The sequence below is a fragment of the Hippopotamus amphibius genome, chromosome X (genome assembly GCF_030028045.1).
Source record: "Hippopotamus amphibius kiboko isolate mHipAmp2 chromosome X, mHipAmp2.hap2, whole genome shotgun sequence".
In the NCBI taxonomy this organism is placed as follows: Eukaryota; Metazoa; Chordata; class Mammalia; order Artiodactyla; family Hippopotamidae; genus Hippopotamus; species Hippopotamus amphibius.
This window is the reverse complement of record NC_080203.1, coordinates 68,938,590-68,963,408: the sequence shown is the minus strand read 5'-3', so window position 1 is coordinate 68,963,408 and position 24,819 is coordinate 68,938,590. Positions and strand designations below refer to the sequence as shown.

The following is a 24,819-nucleotide window of genomic DNA, read 5'->3' as shown; positions in this document are numbered from 1 at the left end:
ATAGGTATTACTTAAGAGTAAAGAAGAGGCAGGTAGGAGAAAGGAAGAGGGGCTTAATTTCAGAATGACTATGCTAAATGTATCTTTAATGCATGCCTAATAAATTGTTTCAGAGAAGGTACTGAGGATCAAACTTTAGAAACTATGTCAGAATGGTAGTACATATTTGCTTAGCAATTTTAAAACTGGTGAAAGAAAACTGCCTGATATATGTAACTAAACACTTAGGTAATTAATCCACCTAATATTGGTTTGTCATACCCTTGACTTTTTATTAGAGGTATAAGCTTTGGAGTTGCTGAATATTTGGCGAACATCCTTATAAAATTCCAGAGGACTACCATAGTTTCCTGCTTCCAAAGTTTCTTTCACAGTGCTGAAGTCCATAGGAGTGTCTATAACATCATGATAATCCTACAAAGAAGAATGTGTTATTAAACACACAGGCTAAGTAACAATACTACATAATACAATGGGACTGAGATTTGCATCACCATGAAATAAACATACTGCTCTTCAATCTGCCAGTTACCTCTTCCTAACCCCAAACCATCCATTTAATAGAGGTCTTTTGGTGGCTCAGGGAAATAGCAGGGGTCTGTGGAAGGGCCTTAGCCCTGACCCCTCAATGGAAAACCATATGACTCTCTCAAGGGACAGAACAGAAAATCCACAGCCACTGGCTTCATCTCTACATAGCCAGGAATTTCTTGGAAACAGGTAGCTAATTTGTGACATGGAACTATTTAATTCTGTGTGAATAATCTCATCTTCTACCTTCACTGAGCAATTTGCCAGGGAGCTGGCATGAGGGCATTCTACCTAAACTGTCATTAGTTGAAGGTCAAAATCAAACTGGCCATGTCTGTGCCATTCTCCTATCTTTTTGTTTTTTAATAAATGTGACACTTGTGCTTCATCTAAAGTCTTCAGTCTCAGATTCATAATAAGTTTAGTTTTTATTAGTTAAAGGTAGGAGAAGATTCTCTCTATTTTAACCTAAATCTTTCAAGTCTAGTTAAGCTATTCCTAGGGTTATTATATGGAATTACATCTGAAATTTATACTTATATATACCACAACCACCAATAATAGACATTTTTTGGATTGAAAATCATAGTCAATATTAGATCCTTCATCCTATTTAGAATCATTAAGAAGTAAAAGTACAACATTTCCCCCAAGGGAGAAGACAAAGGGCAGGAGCAGAAGAAAGGTATTATAAAAAGAGAGAAAATATTTTTCAAAGTATGAGAAACCACAATTGATCTTAATGTATCTTTTTGATTTTTTTTGCTTAAATAATAACAACCAAAAGTGTATTCCAACATAATATGGCTATGAAACAAAAGATTTTCATAGAGAAAAAACACTGGAACTTTATGTAATATGACGACCAAAACTCAAGACCCAGTCACCCTGCTGAATGAAGTCCCAGTGGGAATACTCAGCTGCAATTACAGACATAATTATGTTGTGTAATTGATATTTTCTACTCTGCTACAGTAGCTTTAGACTCATGGAAACAAACACCTACCCAGATGCTACAAAGAATTCTCAAGAACACGTGTTGTTTAAAAAAACAAAAAATAAACAATAACCAAAAACTCAAACAAAGGCAAAAAGATAGTGAGCAAAGTTGGAAAACTACTTTACAAATTATAAAAGGTTTGTTTACAGTATGGAGATTTAAAAAAGTAAAATAATACAAAACCTACCAGAATATATATGCCTTTTAAGAGACTACTAGGCCTACCTCACAAAGAGATGAATCTTGTTGTCGTTCTGGAATAATTAACTCAGAGGATTCACCGTCTTGCTCTTGATGGCCCTATTAGGGTAAAGAAGATATATTGTGTATCCAAACGCACCACAACAAAATAACAAGACTTGCAATGCAATTATGATTTAACGCTCAAAGATTCATAAATAGGAAATATGTTTTTACTGACTATAGTTTAAGATGAAGGAATTCTACATTCACCATTCTCTACTATGGAAAACACAAAACTAATTTATTCTACTTAAACCCCCTACAAGAAACAAATCAAGTTTTGTTGAATGTAATTTTGTTCCTTATTTGAACTTTGTTCCTTATTTGAATTTTGTTCCTTATTTTTTCCTAAATGAAACCTGTGTTTGCAGAGAATACTGATGTTTACTAATTTCAGAGGATGGTCTGATGTATTTCTGAAATACTGCTGTATCTTTTTTCTAAAAAAGTTAAAACAGATTTGCTATCTATACTAAAAGGTTTATAAATAGATATACTCCTAGAAAAGGATTCCTATAATTTAAGTTCTCATGCTTTTATCTTTTATGAAAAGTAACATGGTATAATGATTACTCTAAATGATCATATTGAGTAATATATTTATTACAAATTAAATAGGGCTGACATATGTTACCAAGGGCCTCCAGTGTGTAGAAGTTTACTAGAAGTTAGTAAAACGCATTAAACAAATATCCAAAATAAAAACAGGAAGGAAATGCAAAGATGCTTAAATTAAAATCTGGTTTACAACTGTATAATTTACACACAAAGTACGTCAGGCATTTTAAAAAGTCATGACTAATCACACTACCCACTTTCACAATTCAAAGATACACAAACAAAGAAGGAAGAAGCAAGCAGGGAAGAAAGAGGGGAAAGGGCTCTTAACTAGATCTTAGCATGGACATTTATGGAAACTTACATACTGGTAACTACTTAAATAACTATGCTTACTGGGTAGGAAAGAGGATCTGACAGCTGTCGAAATGGCTCTGAGTCTTCACGTTCATAAATGAGGCCCAACAGTTCTTTGCACTGTTTCCTCCAAGCATCAGGATTACACTTTAAAGACTGTCTTTTGCCTCGGCATTTGACCTGTAGATTTTAGAAGAATTATATCTAAAAGCTCTTGTCTTAAGTCTTCACCGATTTTCTCCTGTCTTCCTAATGTTAATATATCTATATAAGATAGAGCAGCTGCTATTTAAAAGTTTCTTAGTTTAGATTAAACATCATTCTCCCTGGTATTAAACATCAATCTCCCTGGTAAGCCTTGCTGGTATTTAAGAATATTTGACAATGACACCATGATTTTCTCAAAATAACACTTGAACAGTATATATATTTTCAAGTAAATCCTTTGTGGTCATAATATATTCTGGCCTTTACTATTTGATGCCTTTTTTAAATAATCTCTTTCAGTATTTGAAAGCAAACTTTTTCCTCATATACAACAAATGTTTAATTATCATAGAGAAGAAGTGTGCAGAACAGAGTTACCATAACAGACCTGAGGCTATCTTTAGCAGGGCTTGCTTCTAAGGTTGGCCCTTGACTGGTGTCTAGGAACTTGATATTTGAATTCTCTCCTAAATAATAAAGGTGTTGACTGTGCCCACACTGTTTGTACAAACAATGTTACTTGTGCTGAACACCCACTTTCCTGTACATTGCCTGTGCTTTCCTGCTTTATGGGAGTCTGGAATCTTGGCATGTGCTAGTCAGATGGGGTCTACATCAGCAGTCCCCAACCTTTTCGGCACCAAGGACCGGCTTCGTGGAAGACAACCTTGCCACGGACAGGGCGGATGGAGGAATGGTTTCAAGATGATTCAAGCACGTTACATTTATTGTACACTTTATTTCTATTATTATTACACTGTAATATATAATGAAATAATTATACAACTCACCATAATGCTGACAGGAGGCGGGGCTCAGGCGGTAATGTGAGTGATGGGGAGCGGCTGTAAATATAGATGAAGCTTCGCTGGCTCACCCGCCGCTCACCTCCTGCTGTGTGGCCCAGTTCCTAACAGGACACAGACCAGTACCAGTCTGTGCCCCAGGGGTTGGGGACCCCTGGTCTATATAACAAGCTCCCAATAAATTCTTTGGGAGCTCAGTCTCTCATCACACACATGTTGCTACATTTTCATTGTGGGGAAAGAGTATACACTGTGTGGCCCTTCAGAGGAGAGAGAGAGCATAAAGAAATCTGCACATGGATTCCTTCAGACTCTGACTGTATCTTTTTCCCTGTGATCCAGCTGTGTATCCTTACTGTGTCACCATGATAAACCTTAGCAATGAGTTAACAAGTATATATACTGAGTTCCATAAGTCTTTCCAGCAACTCTTCAAATATGTGGAGTTGGTCTTAGGGATCCCTGACACAGGAAGCCTAAATTTTTTCTTCTCAGCAGTTCATTTACTCACTCACCCTTCTTCCAGATGAAGTACCAGGACCATCTGAATCTAAATCAACCATTTCTGTATCCTAAAATTAAAAGGGAAGAGTGGGAAATGATACTGATTTATATTCAGTCTTACAAATTAGATAAACATTTATAAAGAAATAGCAAATACAATCACAATTAACTCCCTCATTGGAGCAGACAGAAGAACAAAAGTGGGAGAGAGACTCACTCCAAACTTCACCTACATGCTGTATACAAGCTGGAAATTATACTGGGAGAAGAAGAGTAAACAAGGCTTCTCTTTGAATCAGAATAGGAAATGAGGGAGAAAGTATACTCACTGGTATTTAAAGTTGTACCTAAATGTTAGTATCTTAAAAAAAAATTTTATATGACATGCTAATTTAATATACTACAATCATGAATTACTCATGATTAATCTTTTGCTACTTTAAGAAATGCATCTCTTTTCTATAAGGAAAATATAAATGTGTGTTAAAACATAAGATTCAGTTAAGTATCCCTCTGAGGGGTAGTTTTTTAATACAAGAGGCAAGGCCTACACACCACTATTAACCTGGTGATGGTGAAGCACATAGGTAATGCCTAGGAGAATCTTAAAAAAGACTACAAATGAACTCATCTACAAAACAGAAACAGAGTTACAGATGTAGAAAATAAACTTATGGTTACCAGGGGGTAAGGGTGGGGGAGGGATAAATTGGAAGATTGGGACTGACATATACACACTACTATATACAAAATAGATAACTAATAGGGACCTACTGTATAGCACAGGGAACTCTACTCAATACTCTGTAATGGCCTATATGGGAGAAGAATCTGAAAAAGAGTTATTATATGTATATGTATAACTGATTCACTTTGCTGTACACCTGAAACTAACACAACATTGTAAATCAACTATACAGCAATAAAAATTTAAAAAAGAAAGAAAAGTAGCTCATGAGCCTTTGGTTTCCCTTTCTAAAGTTGTTGAATTACATTTCACTTTAATTTTCTTTTCTAACCCAGAGTGCTACTCTGAGGACAGCAACATCCATCCATGGTAAAAACTGTCAACAAAATAGGTATAAAGGACTGTATCTCAACATAATAAAGGCCATATGTGACAAACCCACAGCTAACTTCATGGTCAATGGTAAAAAGCTAAAAGCTTTTCCTCTAAAATTAGGAACAAGACAAGGATGCGCACTTTTACTTTATTTAACATAGTATTAGAAGTCCTAGCTAGAGCAATTAGTCAACAAAAACAAAAGACATCCAAATCAAAAAGGAAGAAGCAATACTGTCTCTATTAGCAGATGATGTAATATTACATATAGAAAACTCTAAATATTCCACCAAAAAACTATTAGAACTAATCAACAAATTCAGTAAAGTTTCAGGATACAAAATCAATATACAAAAATAAGTTGTTTCTATACACTAACAATGGACTATCGGAAAGAGAAATTAAGAAAATGCCATTTACAGTTCTAAGAGGGAAGTTTATAGTGATACAATCCTACCTCAAGAACCAAGAAACATCCCAAATAAACAATCTAACTTTGCACCTAAAGAATCTAGAGAAAGAAGAGCAAACAAAACCCCAAGTTAGTAGACGGAGAGAAATCATAAAGATCAGAGCAGAAATAAATGAAATAGAAACAAAGAAAACAATAGCAAAGATCAATAAAACTAAAAGCTGGTTCTTTGAGAAGATAAATAAAATTGATAAGCCTCTAGCAAGACTCATCAAGAAAAAGAGGGAGAGGACTCAAATCAATAAAATTAGAAATGAAACAGAAGTTAAAACGGACACCGCAGAAATAAAAAGCACCATAAGAGACTACTACAAGCAACTATATGCCAGTAAAATGGACAACCTGGATGAAATGGACAGATTCTTAGAAAAGTATCACCTTCCAAGATGGAATCAGGAAGACATAGAAAATATGAACAGACCGATCACAAGTAATGAAATTGAAACTGTGATTAAAAACGAAGCGAGAGAGTAGCACAGACATATATATACTACCAACTGTAAAATAGTCAGTGGGAAGTTGTTGTATAACAAAGGGAGCCCAACTTGAGGATGGAAGACGCCTTAGAGGACTGGGGTGGGGAGGGTGGGGGGGACTCGAGGGGGGGGAGTCAAGGAAGGGAGGGAATACAGGGATATGTGTATAAAAACAGATGATTGAACCTGGTGTAGAAAATAAATAAATAAATAAATTAATTAATTAAAAAAAAAATCTCCCAACAAACAAAACTCCAGGACCAGATGGATTCCCAGGTGAATTTTATCAAACATTTAGAGAAGAGCTAACACCCATCCTTCTCAAACTCTTCCAATAACTGCAGAGGAAGGAACACTCCCAAACTCATTTTATGAAGCCACCATCACCCTGATACCAAAACCAGACAAAGATACTACAAAAAAAAGAAAACTACAGAGCAATATCACTGATGAATTTAGATACAAAAATCCTCAACAAAATACTAGCCAACAGAATCCAACAAGACATGAAAAGGATCATACACCATGATCAAGTGGGGTTTATCCCTCGAATGCAAGGATTCTTCATTATACACAAATCAATCAATGTGATACACCATATTAACAAACTGAATGATAAAAACCACATGATCATCTCAATAGATGCAGAAAAAGCTTTTGACAAAATTCAACACCCATTTATGATAAAAACTCTCCAGAAGGTGGGCACAGAGGGAACTTACCTCAACATAATACAGGCCATATATGACAAACCCACAGCAAACATCATTCTCAGTGTTAAAAAACTGAAAGCATTCCCTCTAAGATCAGGAACAAGACAAGGATGTCCACTCTCACCACTACTATTCAACACAGTTTTGGAAGTCCTTACCACAGCAATCAGAGAAGAAAAAGAAATAAAAGGAATCCAAATTGGAAAAGAAGAAGCAAAATTGTCACTGTTCACAGATGACATGATACTATACATAGAATATCCTAAAGATGTCACCAGAAAACTACTTGAGCTAATCAATGAATTTGGTAAAGTTGCAGGATACAAAATTAACACACAGAAATCTCTTGCATTTCTATACACTAACAATGAAAGGTCAGAAAGAGAAATTAAGGAAACAATCCCATTCACCACTGCAACAAAAAGAATAAAATACCTAGGAATAAACCTACCCAAGGAGGTAAAAGACCTGTACTCAGAAAACTATAAGACACTCATGAAAGAAATCAAAGACGACACAAACAGATGGAGGGACATACCATGCTCTTGGACTGGAAGAATCAACATTGTGAAAATGACTATATTATCGAAAGCAATTTACAGATTCAATGCAATCTCCATCAAATTCCTAATGGCATTTTTCACAGAACTAGAGCAAGAAATTTTACGATTTGTATGGAAACGCAAAAGACCCCAAATAGCCAAAGCAATCTTGAGAAGGAAAGACAGAGTTGGTGGAATCAGGCTTCCTGACTTCAGGCTATACTACAAGGTTACAGTGATCAAGACAGTGTGGTACTGGCACAAAAACAGAAATATAGATCAGTGGAACAGGATAGAAAGCCCAGAGATAAACTACGGTCAACTAATCTATGACAAAGGAAGCAAGGATATACAATGGAGAAAAGGCAGCCTCTTCAATAAGTGGTGCTGGGAAAACTGGACAGCTACATGGAAAAGAATGAAATTAGAACACTTCCTAACACCATACACAAAAATAAACTCAAAATGGATTAAAGACCTAAATGTAAGGCCAGACACTATAAAACTCCTAAAGGAAAACATAGGAAGAACACCCTTCGACGTAAATAACAGCAAGATCTTTTTTGATCCACCCCCTAGAATAATGGAAATAAAAACAAAAATAAATAAGTGGGACTTAATGAAACTTCAAAGCTTCTGCACATCAAAGGAAACTATAAGCAAGACGAAAAGACAACCCTTAGAATGGGAGAAAATATTTGCAAACGAATCAACAGACAAAAGATTAACCTCCAAAATATATAAACATTTTATCCAGCTCCATATCAAAAAAACAAACAACCCAATCAAAAAATGGGCAGAAGACCTAAATAGGCATTTCTCCAAAGAAGACATACGGATGGCCAAGAGGCACTTGAAAAGCTGCTCAACATCAGTAATTATTAGATAAATGCAAATCAAAACTACAATGAGGTATCACCTCACACCGGTGAGAATGGACATCATCAGAAAATCTACAAACAGTAAATGCTGGAGAGGGTGTGGAGAAAATGGAACCCTCTTGCACTGTTGGTGGGAATATAAATCGATACAGCCACTAGGGAGAACAGTATGAGGTTCCTTAAAAAACTAAAATAGAGTTACCATATGACCCAGCAATCCCACTGCTGGGCATATACCCAGAGAACACCATCATCCCAAAAGACACCTGCACTCCAATGTTCACTGCAGCACTATTTACAATAGCCTGGACGTGGAAGCAACCTAAATGTCCATCAACAGATGAATGGATAAAGAAGATGTGGCACATATATACAATGGAATATTACTCACCTGTAAAAAGCAATGAAACTGGGACATTTGTAGAGACATGGATGGACCTAGAGACTGTCATACAGAGTGAAGTGAGTCAGAAAGAGAAAAACAAATATCATATATTAACACATATATGTGGACTATAGAAAAATGGTACAAATCAACTGGTTTGCAAGGCAGAAATAGAGACACAGATGTAGAGAACAAACATATGGACACTAAGTGGGGAAAGCAGGGAGGCTTGGGGGGAACAAATTGGAAGATTGGGATACCAAATTGTACACTCTAAATATATGCAGTTTATTGTAAAAAAAGATAAATTAAAAAATGCCATTTATAATTGCATCAAACAGAATAAAATATCTAGGAATAAATTTAACCAAGGAGTTGAAAGATCTGTACACTGAAAACTATAATACATTGATTAAACAGAAGAATACAGAAATAAATGGAAGATAGTCCATGCTCATGGATTGGAAAAATTAATATTGTTAAAATGTTTGTGTTACTCAAAGCAATATACAGATTCAACACAATCCCTATCAAAATTCCAACAGCATTTTTTGCAGAAATAGAAAATAATCCTAAAATTCATATGGAACCATATAACAGAATTCTAATAGCAATCTTGAGAAAGAAGAACAAAGCTGGAGGCATCACACTTCTACCAAACTATATTACAAAGCTAGAGTAATCAAAAGAGTGTGGTATTGAGATAAAACACATAGATCAATGGAACAGAATAGAGCACAGAAATAAACCCATGCATACTGGTCAATTAATTTACAACAGAGAAGCCAAGAATATAAAATGGGGAAAACATAGTTTCTTCAATAAATTGTGCTGGGAAAACTGGATATCCACCTGCAAAAGAATGAAACTGGACCCCTACCTTACAACATACATAAATACAACTCAAAATTACTTGGATGTAAGACATGAAACCATAAAACTTCTAAGAGAAAACACAGGGGGGTAAGCTGCTTGACATTGGTCTTCGCAATGATTTTTTTAGATCTGACAAAGTCCAAAGGTATTACAAGGCAGCAAAAGCAAAAAGAAATAAGTGGGACTACATCAAACTAAAAAGCTTCTGCAAAACAAAGGAAAATATTAACAAAATGAAAGGCATTGTACCAAATGGGAGAAAATATTTGTAAATCAGATATTTAATAGGCAGTTAATATCCAAAATATATAAACAACTTGATAGCAAAAGAATAAATAATCCAATTAAAAAATGGGCAGAGAAACTGAATAGACATTTTTCCAAAGGAGACATCCAAATGGCCAACAGGTACATGAAAAGGCACTCATCATCATTAATCATCAGGGAAAAGCAAATGAAAACCACAATAAAATATCACTTCACACCTGTTAGAATGGTTATGATCAAAAAGACAAAGAAATAACAAGTGTTGGTAAGAATGGAGAAAAGAGAGAGAAAAGAGAGCCCTTGTGCACTGCTGGTGGGAATGTAAATCGGTACAGCCAATATGGAAAACAGTATGGAGGTTCCTCAAAAAACTAAAAATAGAGCTATCATATGATCCAGCAATTTTGCTTCTGCGTATACATCTAAAGGAAATAAAAACATGATATCAAAGATATAAAGTTGCATTCCCATGTTCATTGCAGCATTATTCACAATAGCCAAGATATGGAAACAATCTAATTGTCCATCGACAGGTGAATGGACAAAGAAGATATGGTGTATATATATACACAATGGAATATTATTCAGCCTTAAGAAAGAAGGTAATTCTGCTATTTGTGATAATGCAGACAGACCTTAAGGGCATTATGCTAAGTGAAAGAAATCAGACAGAGAAAGACAAATACTGCAAGGTATCATTCATATAAGAATCTTTAAAAAAAAGTCAAACTCATAGAGTACAGAAAAGTGGCTGGGTGGTGGACCAGATGGGGGGGGGGGATAGAGAGAGGGTGGTAAAAGGATAAAAATTTCCAGCTATAAGATGAATAAGGTCTCAGGATATAAGGATCTAATATAAAACATGGTGACTGTAGTTGATAACACTATTATATAACTGCAATTTGCTTAAAGAGTAGAACTTAAAAGTTGGAAGGAAGGAAGGAAGGAAGGAAGGGGAAATAAGGTTGCTGAATTACATTTTACCTTCATTTCCTATTCTAATCCAAGTAATGCTACTTTGAGGAGAAATTCTTGCTACATCAAATTCTGGGTCAAAATGCATTTATATGAAAGGTCAGAGAAAACATCAGGGATAAGAATGATAAAATTTTCATTAGTTTCAGGAAGATAATATCTAATTGGCATATCTGAGTTTTCCTTAATATGTAAATAACATTTAACTTCAACAATACCTACAACATTTTATAGTCAAATACATTTTTGTGAAATTTAAAAACACTGGAGATTTACCATTCTGGGAACTAACAGTACAGAAAACATAAACATGTAAAATACCTCTGTACAATAATAGCCACTGCAATAAAATCCAGCATATTTGAGTCACTCATCCCTGAGATGAATTGTTTTCCATTAAATATTTTTGAATTATCACTTTTCATTTCTGTTTAAGCCTCTTATCTTGGGTTTTGCTTCTAGTCAAAAATAGCTTAATGTAAATTAGGGATATGACTGGGTGGGGAAATAAGATAGTGAGGGTCTGCTGACAGTACTAATTCCATTTCATTAAGAAAAACTGGTTTATGTTTGCAAATTTCCATAAAGGAAATCAAATAGCAATTCCATGAAACAACTAAAAATGTAGACTTTCAAGTCTAAAATTATAAAATATTTTAATATTTTATATTAATTGTGTAGAAAATGAATCCCTACTAAAATTTCCAACAACTAAACATTCTTTTAAAACACTGTTGGGCTTCCTAGGTGGCGCAGTGGTTAAGAATCCACCTGCCAATGCAGAGGACACGGGTTCAAGCCCTGCTCCAGGAAGATCCCACATGCCACGGAGCAACTAAGCCTGTGTGCCACAACTATTGAGCCTGCGCTTTAGAGCCCGTGAGCCACAACTATTAAGCCCATGTGCTGCAACTACTGAAACCCACACGCCTAGAGCCCATGCTCCGCAACAAGAGAAGCCACGGCAATGAGGAGCCCGCGCACCACAATGAAGAGTAGTCCCCACTCACTGCAACTAAAGAAAGCCCATGCACAGCAAAAAAAAAAAGACCCAACACAGCCAATAAAATAAATGAAAAACAACAACAACAAAAAAAAAACACTGTTTAGTGCTAACATAGCCAATAAAATAAATGAAAAACAACAACAACAACAAAAAAACACTGTTTAGTGCTTTGTCCTGTTTTCAAGGGCTAGAAAATAAAGTATTAATTTCCCATCACTGAAACCCACTGTGTCAAAAGGATGACACCTCTCTCTGACTGTAGCACCACTATATTTTTGGCATATATTATCTAAATATAGGTTAAAGATTTTAATACAAAAAGATGCACATGTTCAGCCAGCTTTCAGAAATCAGCTTCACTGCTCATAACCAGTTTTAACACATGCATATAATACTTATTATAAGTATTTTAAATGACAGAAAAGGAATTCATGCCTACTAATCATGCTGTGATTCTTACCTCCTCTGCATCAGTACTGTTTAGTTCTTCTGCTTTAATTTTATTATAAGTATCCAGTATATCAGTACAGCTCTGATCCCTGAGAAACAAGATAAGTTAAACTACATTTCAATAAATTTTAAAAATTCAGAAGTCAGACTCTATGGGAGATAAAACTGCTTCTTACCCAATAAATCGAAGTAAGACATCAGTTACAATTTTGGCTGCTTTAACTATAGGACTGTCTGGCTCATTGAAAGTCCTAGCATTATGCTCAATGTAGCGTACTTCCCACATTAATGCTGATATTCTCCTATGAAAAAAAAAATACCCTGTTACTCTTGGTGGATATATTTAAAGTCTATTCTAGGATTAGACAACATAGAACAACCAGGCATTTAATCATGAGATGTCAAAGGTGTTCAAATATATGTATGTGACTCAATATATGTGTGTGACTAATGTGCACTAATAAAGGTATATAGTTACAGTATTTGACACACAGGCAAGAGTTCAGAACCACTGGACTATAAACTTGGATATTAAAACTTGGAAAAGAATTGACCTGCGACATTGTGGGTAAACAGTGATTTGACCAAGGTCAAAGAAACGAAAACAAACAGTGCTTTGATAAAGTCAACAGAAGAATGTTTAGTTTTCAGAGAAGAGCAAAAAACAAGAAGCCATGTAGAAAAGGACAGATTTTTATCTAGCTGCTTCTGTGATATATACTATTAAATGAAATTATAGGTAATGTTATAAAATACACCCAACTGGATATATCTATGACCATTTGATGGAATAATTGTGGTTAGGACACAATAGACTCTAGGGTGAGAGAGGTACCAAAAGCTGCCCTCCACTGCTTTCCCATAATCACCCCACTCCCAACCGAAACCAAGGAAAAAATAACTTGTCTTTTTCTATACACATTTTGGGGCTGGTAATTAAATCTAATTAACTGCTGCCTAATTCCCCAACAGGGGATTTATAACATGCTCCAAGTCTCTGGAGCACCATAATCAGGATGAATCCACGAACCACTTAATTTGCCTTTAATAAACTAAAATTAACTGTAGTTTTTATTCATATGTGACTTGTGCTAGTCATAATTTCCTCCCTGTCCATACCCCCTTCTTACCGTGGAAGAGTGAAAATCTACTAAATAGAGGGAAATCATTGTTCCAAATTTTCAGAAGAAATTTTGGAGTGGGTCTTCTGAATGGTTATTTTACACTATGAAAACAAAGATCTCAGTGTATCATTATGCAAAAAGGAAAGCAAAGGACATAAAGCCATAAGCTTTTAGGAAATGATAAAAACTAAACTGACCTGTAAAAGCGATTTTCAAGTCTCCGCCTGATGGTGTTGAGGTCAGTTGGATAAGCAACTACAGTACAATACAAGGGATAGGCACTGAGATCCACTGGAACAGCAAAAGGGCTGGCAAAATCTACAATATTTCCAAAATCAAAAAAGATAGTTATTAAGAACACTAACATTTCTTGTTAACCAACAAAAAATATAACACAAGAACGGTGGGCAATGCAATACTACATTTCTAAAATGATGATGATTCAATTATGCAAAAATTAGACCAATACTAATATAATGTTATTCTTTTTATTTGGACATTCTATCTATGAATCATGCATGATACACTGGTTCAAATCAGGTAAAAACAAGACAAAATTAAAGGAGAATTGTGTTTAACTTCAAATTTATGTCTTTTATGGATAAATGCCAAATGTCTCTCATGATATGCTTCAGAAAATATAACTAGTCATGGAGTAAAATATATTACTCCACCTACAGCCTTTACCAAAAAACCCACCCAAAGTTAGGCTCAGGGAGCCAAAATGATTCAAGAAAGTAAAAGACACCTATACGGCTGCCTTCACTATTATAACCCCAGAACTAAAAAGGTTTGCCAGTCATTACTTTGGCCAAGAATATAAAAATGCTGGGGCTTCCTAGGTGGCGCAGTTGTTAAGAATCTGCCTGCCAATGCAGGGGACAAGGGTTCGATCCCTGCTCCAGGAAGATCCCACATGCCGCGAAGCAATTAAGCCTGTGTGCCACAGCTATTGAGCCTGACCTTTAGAGCCCATGCGCCACAACTATTGAGCCCATGCACTGCAACTACTGAAGCCCATGCACCTAGAGCCCGTGCTCTGCAACAAGAGAAGCCACAGCAATGAGGAGCCTGCGCACCGCAATGAAGAGTAGCCCCCACTCATTGCAACTAAAAGAAAGCCCATGCACAGCAAAAAAGACCCAACACAGCCAAATAAAAAAAAGAATATAAAAATGCTATTATTAAAACTAGAATCACCATGTCTCTTGAGTTAAAAGTACACAGTGAGAAAATGAATTTCCTTTTACATACCCAGGGAAAGAAGATGGTTGATGCCCTGAATAACTCGTTCACATTCCTCATCTCTGGAATGAGCCCCCCACTCTCCTTCCTGAGGTTTGTATAGCAAAGCAGTCAATTCTTCCTGGGACACGGGAACACCAGCACCAACTTCATCTGGAAAGGCAGCTATGCATAACGTGAAAAATCAGAAATGATTAGTTTCCAGAATCATTCTATTGCAATTTTTCTTTTAGAAAAATTATAATTCATTCTTTAAAAGCATATTTACTTCCTTCTGGAATTGACTCCATATCCCAAGGGCTCATCTTTTCTCTCTCGTTATTGTCCCAGCTATTAAAAAATAACAAGATACAAATCAAACTCACATGACACTTTTATATACTAGCATAATTTGCATGACTTCTTGGGAGTGAAATTTGGAAAGGGGCAATACAATTTCCTTGAAGTACAAATTTGCTTACACAAAAATAATAAACCTCTAATACAGAAGACACGGTCCACCAATATGAAAGTTAGCCATAAGCATACTCTTAGTTCTGCTTGGCTTTTTTCTTAATTCCAACCAAGCATATATTCAATGTTAAGCCAGGGTATGGAATAAAAAGATCTCTTTGGAAAATTCCTTTCAGGTTAAAAAAGTCAATTTAATAGATCACTTCTTTCTATGAGATAATCTACTTTATTCTAACAGGTTGAGTATTATAGCTTCTCCAAAAGCTTATTATTCCCTTTTGATCTATAATATGGAGACTAAAAGTCAATCTTCACAGGATAAACATTTGTTCTATCATTCTTGAGAAGAAAGCTTTATTTATTAGGATACTTACAACTCTGATATTTCATAAAGAACAAAAGCAAATGGAGACAAATAGTATATCCAAACACAATGCAGTCACTCCTGCCTAGAATTCATACCATTAAATAAAAGGCTATGTAAATATTCACTATTATATTCCAGTTGTAACAATTACTTTAAATACTGAATTAATTTCAGTATTCTTCATGGAATAATAGTTGTAATTCTCATCTAAAATAGAAATATTTAAGAGAAAATACAGGAATAAGGGAGGCAGAAATAAGTATTCAGTTCCTGCTTTGGTTTAGCATGCATGTTGGACCAAAAGGTTTATCATCAAATTCCTTCCTTAAAGGTACTTCCTTACAGGTACAGGTCTTAGAAGACTAGGTAAGGTAGGGTTTATAGAAAGTCCATATAGTATTAAAGTATTATATCAGGTGTAAAAGACCATAACTATACTTACTGAACACTGTAACACTGGAAAGAACTATCAGGATACTCTGGTTGAAAAGGCTGTTGACTCTCCACTGTCCCAAACCACCAGGCATCATCTATTATACTGCGGAATCTATCACCTACAATGTTTTTAGAAATTCTTAAAAGAGTGCTCTTGAGAATAATCGCTCTGTTCCCACTCTAAACTGCTAGTTTTTGTTGAATACAGAAGCAGCATTATTAGAAGTTTTCCATATAAGTGAATTTTATATTTTACCCTCTTCAAGGATTTTGATTTCCAAATGCTAATAATTATTCTGAAATAAATCACATATTACTACATATAATTTAACTTTTATCAATTACTTGGAATCATCATTAGACATGCTTTCTGTACTGCACACATTGATACTACAATTGTTTCTTCTCCTTACTTTTTGTTTCACCATTTTGTTTTTTAAAATCTCTTTATACTAGTTTTGTACCTCTAAATGGCTAAGGAATACAAAACCAACCATGTGAATGAAAATGTTTCTTCCACATAAGGAGAATTTAAAAGTACTAATAGCAGATAATTACACAGTGTTTGCTCTGTGTCAGATACCATTTTAAGTGTTTTCTATATATCAACTCATTTATAGTTCATATCAACCTTATAGGTATGTTCTGATGTGATTCCCATTTTATAGATAATGGAAGTTATCTGTAAGAGATGCGTAGCAGAGAGGTTAAAATCTTGCCCAAGATTAAATAGCTAGTGAAGGGAGAAGAAATAGAGAGGGAGAGAATAAGAAGAGGAAAGGGAGAAAAAGGGACGGGGGAGAGGGAGAGAAGGAGAGAGGAGGAGGGCAGAGGAGTAGATGGAAAGAGGTAGAAGAGAGAAAGAGAGAGAGGGAGAGAGAGAGAGACAAACACAAAGCCACAATCAGCAAAGGTCTGTTAGAAGCCCAAGTGTTAAGTACTCCATTTCATGGCAATTGACATGTGAAGATTTTCTTTTTAATTCAAATTTGTATTCTAATATAGTAGGTATTCACAGAAAAGGTTTTATGCCACACACAATGTGCATAAAACTACCTAAACATAACTGAAAAGAAAAATTTAATTTTTCTAATTTGGCTAACAGCTTTTTCAGTCTACTGGTTTCTTTGTTAAATCAGTTTAAAAGTTACTTATTCTACTTCAAACAATAATTATTAAGTGAGAATTCTATACTTACCAATCTGCCAGTTCCTTTCTTTGGCGTCATTATAAAATTGATGTAGCACAAGGAAGTCAATGACATCTGGCATGTCATGATACCTGAAGAGAAAATAAAGTATATATGATTCAGTATACAGATATAACAATATATATCTTTCTAAATATCCAGAAATATATGCTTAATGTGCAGCTTTTCAGCAAAATGTTGTAAATCTCAAGGTCCCTACAAATACCTTTACTTAAATTAAACCCCATCTGTTTGATCTGTTTGGCTTAAATATTTACTATGACCTTATTTATATCACTAGCTATAATACTTTTATCGTGTCTCTTTTATAAGATTGTTTCTTACATTACCCAATTACATAACCAGGTCTTCAACAAAACTAATGATGGCTAAATATCTTGACACAATTGATCACAGATGTAGTTCCATATCAAATTAATTATAATAGTGCAACTCTAGATATTGGAAGAAGCAAAAAAGGAGAACATTTCCTGGATTATAACAGACTAGTAAAACAAATGATTCAGAGCCTAATCCAGAAATAGCACACTGAGTGGCCTACCAACAAAGTCCTCGCCTGACCTAAGAATGAGGCTTCCTAATGCCATGGGACAAATTGGTCATGAAATTCTTCCCAAAACTTGGTTGAATTTATGACCAAAAGGGGGCACTGTAAACAAAAATATGTTGCCTGCCACTCCAGTTCTCCAAAGATCAAGTCATTAGCCACTGTAGTTGCTGACCTACAACACACCCTGGAAGCATTTTGTGTTTTGGATATATGGGCCCCTAGATAGTTAAGATGCATACATAAGGAAGAATTTCAATGACCTCGGATTCTTGCATCTTCCCATATAAAGAAAAGCACTAAAATCATTAACTGAGAGATCTGATCCTCATGACGAGCAATAACTAGCAAGGTGTATGCTTGACTACATGCATTTCCCAGCGCCCCCAAAATTCATATATACACTGGCTCCTTCCCTCCTACCTCTTGAGAGCAGTTTGTCAGAGCTATCTGAGAGGCTCTCCTAGACTATAGTTCTCAGTAAGTCCCCAAATAAAACTGAAACTCACAGCTCTCATGTTGTGCATTTTTATTTCAGTTGACTATATACATATATATATATATGTATATAATGTGCGGCTTTTCAGCAAAAGCTGAAATATATATATATATATATATATATATATATATATATATATATATATGAGAGAGAGAGAAGAGCGAGAGTGCACTATTAAGTGGAGAAACAAAGCAAGAATTAAACATTAAGTTAAACTCTAAAGCCTGTAGTGCTGTCATGTTTTCTTTCCCATCAAGACTTGTACTCAGCAGAATACATGATAGGGATTAAAATACAAACACACACACACACACACACACACACACACAGGATCCAAGATAGATACTCACTTAATGGAAAAAGATTCTCCAGTCATTTTGCCTGAAATGGGATCCAGAAATGCAAGCTTCAAGCAGCACAGTGTAGGTGGTCCAACCTCATATTTGATTCCTACAATCTTAACAAACTCTTGTTCCTATTCATGAGAATACCAATAAATTACTACTTTCAATATAAATAACTGCCTAACATTTGCATATTATTTTATTATTATTTGAACAATTTAAAAATTATCTGAAACACAACATTGTAAATCAACTATACTCCAAAAAAATTTTAAAAATAAAAATTATCTGAATACCCACCAGATACTAGGCACTCCACTAAGTGTTAAAGGTAATAAGACATGGCTCCTGACCCCTTAATAGCAATTTGGAGTTTAGTGCAAGGCTCTAACCCAAGGATAAGCAGCAGAATCCCCTTGGGAACCTTTTTTAAAATTAATTAATTAATTAACTTATTTATTTATTGGCTTTATTGGGTCTTCGTTGCTGTATGAGTTTTCTCTAGTTGTGGCCGGGGGGGGGCTACTCTTCGCTGTGGTGCATGGGCTTCTCTTGTTGTGGAGCACGGGCTCTAGATGAGTGGGCTTCAGTAGTTGTGGCACGTGGGCTCAATAGCTGTGGCTCACAGGCTCAGTAGTTGTGGTGCACAGGCTTAGCTGCTCCGCGGTATGTGGGATCTTCCTGGACCAGGGATGGAACCCGTGTCCCCTGCATCAGCAAGCGGATTCTTAACCACTGCACCACTAGAAAAGTCCCAGGAACCTTTTGAAAACTCATGTTCCTAAACCCTACTACTATGGAATTGAGTTCACTATGTCTGGGGTAAAGCTCAGTCACATATATTTTGAAAAAACTCCAAGTTTTTCTCTGGGGAGTTAAGAATTGCTCTGCTAGTTAGGAATTACTCCTACAGTGACTATTCTCCCCTGGACTCCTTGATAGTCTGTCAACGGGAGATCTTCATGGCCATCCTCTCGCCTCCTCCAGGCCCAAAGAACCCTACAAATCTCAGTCATGTGTGAGTACATCTCCATCCATGTTGGCCAGGCTGGTGTCCAGATCGGCAGTACCTGCTGGGAACTCTACTGCCTGGAACATGGCATCTAGCCCAATGGCCAGATGCCAAGCGACAAGATGACTGGGGGAGGAGATGACTCCTTCAACACCTTCTTCAGTGAGATAGGTACTGGCAAGCACATGCCCAAGACAGTGTTTGTAGACCTGGAACCCACAATCACTGATGAAGTTTACACTGGCACCTACCAGAAGCTCTTCCACTCTGAGCAGCTCATCACAGGCAAGGAAGATGCTGTCAATAACTATGCCCACAGCCACTACACCATAGGCAAGGAGATCACTGACCTCGTCTTGGACCAAATTTGGAAACTGGCTGACCAGTGCACAGGTCTTCAGGGCTTCCTGGTTTTCCACGGCTTTGGTGGGGAAACTGGTTCTGGGTTCACCTCCCTGCTGATCTCTCTGTTGATTATGGCAAGACGTCCAAGCTGGAGTTCTCCATTTACCAAGCCCCCCCCAGGTTTCCACAGCTGTAGTTAAGCCCTACAACTCCATCCTCACCACCCACACCATCCTGGAGCACTCTGATTGTGCCTTCATGGTAGACAATAAGGCCATCTATGACATCTGTCATAGAAACCTCGATATCAAGTGCCCAACCTACACTAATCTTAATCACCTCATGAGCCAAATAGTGTCCTTCATCACTGCTTCCCTGAGGTGTGATAGAGCCCCGATTGCTGATCTGACACAATTCCAGACAAACCTGGTACCCTATCCTCACATCCACTGACTTCTAGCCACATATGCCCCTGTCATTTCTGCTGAGAAAGCCTACCATGAACAGCTTGGCAGAGATCAGAACAGCTGTAGCAGAGATCACCAATGCTTGCTTTAAGCCAGCCAACCAGATGGTGAAATGTGACCCTTACCATGGTAAATACATAGCTTGCTGCCTATTGTACCATGGTGACATGGTCCCCAAAAATGTCCTTGCTTCCATTGCCACCATCAAGACCAAGCATACCATCCAATTTGTGGACTGGTACCCTACTGGCTTCAAAGTTGTAATTCCAGGCTCCCACTCTAGTACCTGGTGGATACCTGGCCAAAGTACAGCGAGCTGTGTGCATGCTGAGCAACACCACAGCCATCGCTAAGGCCTGGGCTCACCTGGACCACAAGTTTGACCTGATGTATGCCAAGCATGCCTTTGTTCACTGGTACGTGGGTGAGGGCATGGAGGAAGGAGAATTTTCTGAGGTCCATGAAGACATGGCTGCCCTTAAGAAGGATTATGAGGAGGTTGGAGTGGATAGTGCTGAGGGAGAGGATGCAGGTGAAGAGTATTAACTTGTCTGCTGCAATTTTATACTCGTCTTGGGACTGTCTTATTTGTGTTCTGTGGAGCTGCCCGTTGTGGCCCTATCTTGTTAATAACAGTGATATTTCTATAAAAAAAAATCACTCTTCTAACAGAAATACAGTTTGCAAGTAGGCAGGTGGACATGTGTATGTTTGGGAAAAGGACTTACATTTTTGAGTGCCTACAATATTATTTTATAATACCATTTTATACATTGTTATTAGTCACACTTAACAGATGATAAAACTGAGCCTCAAAGGTACAGTGACTTGTTTCAAGTTATACACTAGTATATAGCAGAGCTGGGATTGAAATTCAGGTCTTATTCCAAAGCCCAGGCTCTTACACCACATATATGCTGCCTCTTAAAATTTCCTGTAACCACAGGGTTAGAATTTAAAATAAGAAATCATATGGTTTATTCATTCTTCTGATTGTTAAAAAAAAGAACCCCAAAACCTCAATTTTCACCTGATTCAGAATAGATGGTAGCATCCCTACTTCCCAGGAGATGATTATGTAAAGCTCACTTGATATTTTAGCACCTTACAACCTGAATACAATTTTTACAAGTGTCTAAATCTTTATTTCAATAAATATACACATTCTCTCTTATATCCTTCTTCTTAAGCATCATTACACAACAACCCTTCATTTACCTGGAAAACCATCATAAAACTGCCCTTTAGTCTCTTGCTCTCCAAGTCAGAAAAGCAGAACAACAAAACACACATAGACCTAATGGCACATAGCTACATAGGTACTACATCAAAAGAAATAATACATAAAGCACCACAAAGTCATGAGTTTCTTGGGATTTATATTTACTATATCCTAAAGCTGCCAGAATCTTGAGAGTATTTGTGGTCCATACATGCAGTCACAGTTTATAGAGCCTCCAGAATGTACAAAGCTGTTGAAGCAAATATCTACTCCATGGAACTACCGCTTTGCTCCAATTATATCAGTAGAATGGTATAACTACAGGACCTGAAGCTTGAAGGAAATTAGGTCAAATAATCAAGACAACAGGTGGCATACAAATTTCGGGAAACATAAAATGTGACCCATAACACTCAGCTGTACAAGAGCATTTTACATCACTTTATCCTGGATGCACAATCAACAGTGAAATATCCAGAAACTGAGAATAAGCCTACAGGCAAATAACTTAATTCCCAAGATACTTCAATTGCATAGCTTATTAATTTGGCGAACTTACCCTGAGATCCATTTTATTCCATGGCTGTTTTTGTAAGTTAACGCTGTATATTTTTGATTTTCTTACAGCCCGTACATAAGCTTCATGTCCTTGCCTAAAATATATAAGCTAAAACAAAAAACAAGAGGTATTAAACAGCAGCATCCCATTTAACACCTCTATACATCCCAATATATTCCTACAAATGTCCTCTTCTATTTACAAAAAATATAAATAATTATAATTTTGAAAAAATGTATACAATAAAGGTACTTGTTCATTCAGTACTCATGCCTACGTAGCCCTGCACTAAGTATTGCATAATAAAAACACACACAGTCCTTCTTCTCCCTAGCACCTCCATAAATTTCTGAAGAAACAGACTAATAACAAATGTACACAAAAGTGGTCATATTTTAAAGTAATATATTTCAAACTGTAATTGACATTCTAAAGCATCAACATTTTAATAGTCAGCCTACACATTTTATATATATATATATAATTCTAACCACAGGCTACTAAATACAGTCATTTCCAAACAAATTAAAATTTTTCTGTTGTAAGAATTAACATCAGAACTGACATGGTATGGAAGGAAAATGAATCCAAGTGCTTGATAAAACCCTTCACCTCCTTAAGACAGCATTCACTACCGTACTCTGATTCATTAAAAAAAAGTTTCTTTCCCACAATAATTTTTTTTTTCATCCTCATACCATACTGACAGGTTCCAATCACCTCCCAACCACAAAAATCTTAGTTTCCTTTAAAGCTCAGAATACTGGATCTGATTAAACAATCAGCAAACATTTCCAAAGTGAGTGCCAACCCTAGATACAGCTTATTGTCCCAAGCTTGTGCCCACCAGCGTAGAACAATGCCAGTGTGAATGGCCTTGCAGTAATGTTCCCTAAGTATCCCTGGGCACACTCTGTACCTGAGAAGCTAAAGATCAGCTTGCAAGTAGAATATATAGGTAATGCCACCCTTCTTGTACATGTAGGTACTTCCAAAAGGCAGGCCTACTTTGTAGGTGTTTTTCCCACTCTGCTTCCTTGATTTATTATTAATCCAAACACCCTACAGTCATTACACAAAGGCAACTATGGGGACAGGGAAGAAGTCAGGAGACCCGACTGCTGTTCGTGCTACCCTTATAGGCCATATGACTCTGGCCTTCCACATGCTCACCTGTCAAATGAAAAGGACACTCTGCCGGCAGGGGTGTTTGAAAGATTAATAACAACAACAAGGGACAGAGAGACTAGCATGCCTCAGGTACTGTCTTAAGTGCCCTACAAATATCCATTAATTTAATCCTTCCCAGAACCCTATAAGGTAGATACCTTATCCCTGCTGCACAGTTGAGGAAACTAGGGCACAGAGAGGTTAAGTAATTTGTCAAAATCTTATGTTTTATGCACCCCAATGTTCACTGCAGTACTATTTACAAGAGCTGGGACATGGAAGCAACCTAAATGTCTCTCAACAGAGAAATGGATAAAGAAGATGTGGTACATATATACAATGGAATATTACTCAGCCATAAAAAGGAATGAAATAATGCCATTTGCAGCGACATGGATACAATTAGAGATTATCATACTAAGTGAAGTAAGTCAGAAAGAGAAAAACAAATACCATATGATATTATCACTTATATATGGAATCTAAAAATAGGGTACAAATAAACTTATTTACAAAACAGAAGTAGAGCCACAGATATCAAAAACGAACTTATAGGGAATAAGAGGGGGAAGGGATAAAGTGGGAGATCAGGATTGACATATACACACTACTATATATAAAATATATAACTAATAAGAACCTGCCATATACAGCACAGGGAACTGTAGTCAATACTCTGGCCTATACGGGAAAAGAATCTTAAAAAAAAGAGTAGATATATGTATATGTATAACTGACTCACTTTGCTGTACACCTGAAACTACCACAACATTGTAAATCAACTATACTCCAATAAAATTTTTTTAAAAAAAGAAATCTTATGTTTCCTATAATAATTTTAGTAGTGGTAGAGATAAACAGAAGAAAGTAACATAAAAAATAACATAGAGATTGAAAAATATACTGACATATCCTACCAATCAACATTGTCTAAGTCAGAATTTATAATAGTTAAAAATACAAGTAAATTTTTTAAGGTTTTAAATATTAGTATATAAACACAACTGTAGTGGTAAAAAAAAGTCATTACCATGCTTACCAATAACGTAAGCATGTTATTCAGCTATCCTTTATTATATATTTATTCCTGTACTCAACAAATATTGAATTGAGTATAAGGCACTGGGTGCTATGGTAACACATCAAAAAAAATCCTTTCCTTCAAGGATATGGACAGACATGTAGATACATGAGTATAATACAAGGCAGAATGTAATATGTATTATGAGAGAAATAATTTCATGGGAAAGCACATGAAGAAGAAGTGGCAAGCAAATGGAAAGTATGGATAATATGCAGAAGTTGAAATTTAAGTTAAACCTTGAAAAATGAGCATTTTAAGAGGCAATGACCTGTGGGTAGGGGTATTCCAGGCAAAATATTGAGGGCTTAACACTTAAAAGTAAAAAGTAATGCTGTCATTAAGAGATTGATTATATAAAAGTATATTTCTGCCTTTATGAGGTCTTTAAAAACATTCTTTAATTCATGTATTTCACTGTCTTGAT

At 36.2% G+C, this 24,819-nt stretch overlaps 1 protein-coding gene and 1 pseudogene across 7 annotated transcripts in view; one reads left to right on the top strand and one right to left on the bottom strand.

Moving 5' to 3' along the window:
- The window catches only part of BRWD3 (bromodomain and WD repeat domain containing 3), a 133,384-nt gene that overhangs the window by 13,567 nt on the left and 94,998 nt on the right, over positions 1-24,819 (bottom strand). For 3 of the 7 annotated variants that reach the window (XM_057717425.1, XM_057717424.1, XM_057717430.1), the window contains 15 exons: positions 22,142-22,249; positions 19,899-20,015; positions 18,543-18,667; positions 17,135-17,217; positions 15,944-16,055; positions 14,950-15,011; positions 14,691-14,846; positions 13,634-13,754; positions 12,489-12,614; positions 12,323-12,401; positions 8,745-8,798; positions 4,218-4,274; positions 2,729-2,869; positions 1,757-1,831; positions 262-414 (listed from right to left, as the gene is read on the bottom strand). In XM_057717425.1, coding sequence (XP_057573408.1) covers positions 262-414; positions 1,757-1,831; positions 2,729-2,869; positions 4,218-4,274; positions 8,745-8,798; positions 12,323-12,401; positions 12,489-12,614; positions 13,634-13,754; positions 14,691-14,846; positions 14,950-15,011; positions 15,944-16,055; positions 17,135-17,217; positions 18,543-18,667; positions 19,899-20,015; positions 22,142-22,249 — 1,569 coding nt within the window. Of the gene's footprint in view, positions 1-261; positions 415-1,756; positions 1,832-2,728; positions 2,870-3,687; positions 3,807-4,217; positions 4,275-8,744; positions 8,799-12,322; positions 12,402-12,488; positions 12,615-13,633; positions 13,755-14,690; positions 14,847-14,949; positions 15,012-15,943; positions 16,056-17,134; positions 17,218-18,542; positions 18,668-19,898; positions 20,016-22,141; positions 22,250-24,819 lie in introns of those variants that run through there. The other 4 variants (XR_009050218.1, XM_057717426.1, XM_057717427.1 and 1 more) reach the window with 4 other exon arrangements.
- Positions 19,551-20,906, top strand: LOC130841316 (tubulin alpha-1C chain-like; annotated as a pseudogene).